Below are 5,213 nucleotides of genomic sequence, written 5' to 3' on the forward strand. Positions count from 1 at the left end.
TGCAACCAAAAAGGGGTGGTGGAAAATCAATCCATTTCAAACACAGTATCAGGTTGGCAAACTTTGAAGAGAAGGAGATGGTTCTTGAAGAACCAGGGGCCACTGATCACCATCACAGTCATGTCACCATCAAGTTGATTACTAGAACAAATAGCAAACACCAAGCAAAGAGGGGACACACATATCATCAAACAAAAACACCCTTTCATCCCATTAATGTGCATAGTGCTATATATATTAATATTAATATTTATTTGTAGACTTAAAATGCATATCTGGAAATATTTTTGCTGTTACTGGTCAATCCTTGAGGACAATATAACCAAAAGAAGAAGAAAATAATTTACAACAACACTGTACCATCAACTTCTCCTTTTCATCTTTGTTCATGCAGAATTGCAGAGAACCATGAGTAAAGCAAAAAGGGACATGGTTAAATCAACGTTTTTACACCTTGTGTAACCAAAGAACAAAAGAAGAGAGAAATAATACACTAAGAAGGGACAGCCATGAAAGCAACATTTACCTGACATTTTGTGACACCAAACATGTGGCTGAATATCATTGTTTGGCCATCCCATTCACATACACACATTTTCTTTTTATCATCACTTTGTCTTCTTGAAGCAAACCAAACCATTTCATTTACCTTTGAAAACTCTACAGCAAATTTTCCTAATCACATGGTAAATCCGGGAAGTACACATAAAAAAAAGGTAGACCCCACTCATTTGCAAATTAGTAAAATTGTAAATTAGAATAGAAGTTCTGTTTTTTGTTTGTGAACTATTTCTTCTTGCTCTTATCTCTATTATTGGAGAAGATTGAGCCAAAACCAAAAAGGTTTGCAGAAGGAACATTGAGAACAGGACTAACTCTGATACCATTAGCGTAGGAGCCATGGCTCCTCTTCAATGGAGGCTTTTGATGGTTATTGTGTGAAGCCAAGGATTGAGAGTGAGACCTTGAGATAGGGGAAGAACGTTTCTGGGAATTTTGCTTAACTTGATGACCCTCCTTTGACAGTGGTATCCTCTTAACACTTGGTGAAGATCCTGTTGAATTGCTTCTAGACAAAAGTGGCAAAGGGCATAAGCTTCTCCCATATCCACTTCCACAGCTGCTGCTTCTCTTAAATCTCCAGAATGACTTGGAACTATGCTTCTCATCAGCTTCCTCATTCAAGTCCTTGCTATCTTTGTGACTCTCTTTCTTTAAACTTTTTCTGGTGGTGGAAGGGGCATTATCACAAACAGATTTCGAGGGTGGTAATGGGGGTTGAGATGGTGGCGCTAGCTGTTGACTTTTTTGCTTCAGAAGAACATGGTTGAGGCTCTTCTTCTTGATTTGAGTGGGAAGGATAACCCCATGTGAGAAAAGCTCATCTGCTGAAGAGGATTCAAGCTCTAAGCTTTCCTGAACACAGAAATTGAAGTCAATGCTTGAGCTCAAGCCAGATGAGTTTGATCTCAAAGGGTGTTTCTCCACTGGAATAACATCTGATTGGGAGAAGTCATGAGAAAATGAAATCCTAGGACTCATGGATGATACCCCACAATTCTCTGAGCAAAGCTCAACAACCATTTCATTCAATTCAAACTTTTTGATAAAACTAGAGCAAACAAAACGCAAAAACCACTCACACCAAGATTCTAAATAGAAGGGTTTGTTTTGTGTTTTTTGGATTAAAAAGGGGACAGAAGGTCCCCAAGGTTCAAAAAGTTGGTAGCAGAATTGAAGCAGAATAATCAACACCAACCAAAGACTGCAATAGGAGAAGAAGTCGTAGTTTTCAAAAGAGGAAAAGAGAGTAAGAAAGAAGGTTTGAATTGTGTTAAAGTATGTGTGTAAAGAAATCAAAGTGTGCAAGGTTTTTGATTTTCAATGGTGCAATGCAAAGTTGTGAAGAGAAAATGGATGTCATGGGAGGGTGGAAGAAAGGGTATCACTGGAGATAGAATGTGGCATCTGGGGTTTTTTGATTGAGAATTTGGAATGAAAATGGTGAGTGGTTTGTTGAAGAAAGATTCAAAAGGTTGTTTTTTTTTTTGGTTGGAAGGGTGGTAGAGAGATGAAGAATTGAAGACCATAGACTGATTCAACAGCCAGGGCGGTGGTTAAGAACCTTCAGAATAAAAAAAAGAGAAATTATATTTGTATTACTTTTTATATAAAAAAATGTTGAAAGATTGATACGAGATATAATGATACATGTGACTCTTTAATAATGTTTTTGTTCTTAAATATTTTTTTTTTATTTTGTATTTGATATCTCACTTTTTATGTTTTATCATTGACAGGAAACATATTTATTAATCTTCTTCTTATTGTTATTCTTGTTCTTCTTATTATAATAAAAAATTTCAAAATGAAAATTTAGAACTATTTCAATAATTATTTAAAAATGAGAATATAATAATAAAGAATGAAATATAAATAAATATCCAAACTAAATTAAAAATTTTTAAGTATTCTGAAAACTAAATTAAAAAATTTGTAAGTATTCTGAGGACTAAAGATTAAAAGAATATTCTTGGAAACTAAAGGCAAAATTTAAAATCTGTAAATTTTACAAAGACTAGAATCATATTAAGGTAAAAATTTACTATGTAAATAATTTAATTATTTTAAAAATTGTACAATCATAAAAAAATTATACAACACTTTTTTCATCAACAATTTTTTTAAATATATTTAAGTTTTTCATAATGTATTGTATTTATTAATTCCATGTAAAATCTTTTTTAAATGTCCTTATAAAAATTATTTATTTTCTCCGGTGATTTGTTTTAGTTTTTATAATGTGTTCTAGTTTAGTCTATGTAAGGCCCACTTTTCATTCTGCTCTTTTTACTTTAAGGGCTGCCCCATCTTGTGGGCCTAAGGGCAGGCCCAAAGGAGAAGGATCAGACCTAATATGTCACAATCCTAATCTTGTGCTCTTTTTCGTAAAATAGAAACCCTTGTGCCTCCTTGAGCAGTCGCACTCTCTGCTAGGGTGTGCCTCCTCACCGCTTTCAAGTTCGCTCAAGTTGTTCTTACTCCACCTAAGTCATCCTACATCTCATGCCACCCATTTCTTGGTATCTTTTTGTGTTTTACCCAACTAAGCCTCTGTGATGAACTTACCTTGTATTATGTTCCGTGGTTTTTCCAGCTCCTAAGCGTACTCCTTATTCTGTTGCGTCCGTGTCTGCCATCGAGGTCTTGCTCTAGCTTATTCCAGGTACTGGAAGCTAGAACCGCTTTGTTTAATGTGATTGCGAGTTGTTTTGTTTGTATTTTTATGATTCTTGAACTAGTATGTTGCTGTGAATGCATGAAATGGTTGGTGTTGTCGTTGGTGTGTGAAAATACAACTACTGCAGGTACGGACAGTGGTGGCGACTGATAATCTCGCCCAAGCGAGCTTGTCTTGCCTAGGTGAGGTGAGCAGAGGCTCGCCCAAGCCTTCTCGCGCAAATGGTCGCCCAGGCGACTCGCTCAGTTTTGAGCAAGCGAGCGTCTCACTCAAGCGAGGCGAGTCTCGCCCCAGCGAGAACGTGTAGAGGCCATTGTTCCAGATTCTCGAACTCTCGCCTAGGCGAAGGGAGCTCGCCTGAGCGAAAGACTCTCGCCTGGGCGAGGCTCTTAAGCCTAAGCGAGGAGCTAGGCGAGAATGTGTTTCATCTTGGTGTTCTTCTTGTCCTTGGATGGTTGATCTGTATGTTATTGTACTATTAAATGATGGCACAGGGGAAATGAGTATGCATGAGTGGGAGGGTGTATGGGTTATGACCAATGGGTTTTGAATAATGCTTGATATGTGATGAACATGAGATGATTGGTCTCAAAATGGCACGGTATCGGTATGAGGTGAAATGCTATATTTATGGTTAAGGATGGATGAGCTGGAATGGTATTCGACATGAAATGTGAATGAGGAATTTGGTTATGAAGAGTGGCATGAGAGTCCTGTGCATGAAAATGATTAATTTATTGACTGATATGCTTGGTCCGTGTCAGTGCGTAAATCTTTGAGATCTCTAGGTGGGGTCTCAGGGTTGTGCTTTAGTGGTTGGAACATAATTCCATGGCCCCTGTTAGTGGGTGTCCATGGTGGTGCCCCATCTGTATAAATGGGTAAGGATTCAATGTAAGGTTGCATCCTGACACTCTAAGGAGTCAGTTAGCCTCATCTAGAGCAGACTGACTCCTGTGGTGAGAGTAGCAGGAGGCTTGAAATCCATTAAGGGCTAATCTTGTGGTGAGAGAAATTGATTCAGTGTAACACTTGTAACACAAAGCTCGGGGGTGAACAGCTCAAGGGTGAGCAGAGGTATCCACCACAAGTGCAAGCATCCGCTGAATCCGACCAGGTTATACGTATCCGGATGAGTTGAGTCGTGTCGTAGTGTATTGTCTGAAAAGTCATAACATGCTTGGTTGATATGAGTATATGATATTGTGAAATTATATCTGATTGGATGGATGAAATCTTTTGTGCTCTAGCTTACCCTACTTTTATTGTTGTGTGTTCTGCTGTGTGGTAATCTCTTTTGCGATGATCATCAACTTGTTGATGTGAGCATATGCGAGGAACACCCGTGGGCAACAGGGAGGTGATGGTTCCGCCGCATAGTCTCCATGGGCTGGTCTTTATTTCTTAAAGAGTTTTCTTTAGGGCTATGGCCCATGTATTACCATATGCTTTATTACTCTACTCTCAACTGTTAGACTTTTATCTTGTTTTCTGTTGACATCGTGGTATGCCTAGTTTTGTAGGGGTTGTGTTAAGGACCCCAGGACTGCGCTGTTGTACTATCCTTGTGTGACGTTTCTTTTAATTTCGCTTAATAATTTTTTAGTTTTAATACATAAATTCAAAAAAAAAAAGAAACACAAAAAAAATGGAATTATTGACATATTATAAGAATAAGAATAAAAATATCATAAAATTTAAAACATAAATAAAAATATCAAAACAAAAATAAAAAACCACGTACAAAATATAAACTAGTTACAAAAAGCAATGCATTACATGATAAACTTATATTTAATTTTTTTATAGATAATTATAGAAAATTATAGAAAATTATAACTACTTACAAAAAGATAATTTTTATGATATTGAATTATAGATAATTAACTCTAATTCACAAGATAATTAGCAGTAGATTTACCACTATTGGTAAAAAAGCTCTGTCCATTTTTAGCCTAAAACATTTCTTGAG

The 5,213-nt window shown here is 36.8% G+C and overlaps 1 protein-coding gene across 1 annotated transcript; it reads right to left on the reverse strand.

The window, feature by feature from the left end:
* Nucleotides 1-357: 357 nt before the first annotated feature.
* Nucleotides 358-2,147, reverse strand: LOC114181059. Its single transcript, XM_028067381.1, has one exon. It carries the CDS (start codon nt 1,582-1,584, stop codon nt 787-789), a length of 798 nt encoding a protein of 265 aa, XP_027923182.1. The 5' UTR covers nt 1,585-2,147; the 3' UTR covers nt 358-786.
* Nucleotides 2,148-5,213: the final 3,066 nt, after the last annotated feature.

Source organism: Vigna unguiculata, chromosome 4 (genome assembly GCF_004118075.2).
Source record: "Vigna unguiculata cultivar IT97K-499-35 chromosome 4, ASM411807v1, whole genome shotgun sequence".
Lineage (NCBI taxonomy): Eukaryota > Viridiplantae > Streptophyta > Magnoliopsida > Fabales > Fabaceae > Vigna > Vigna unguiculata.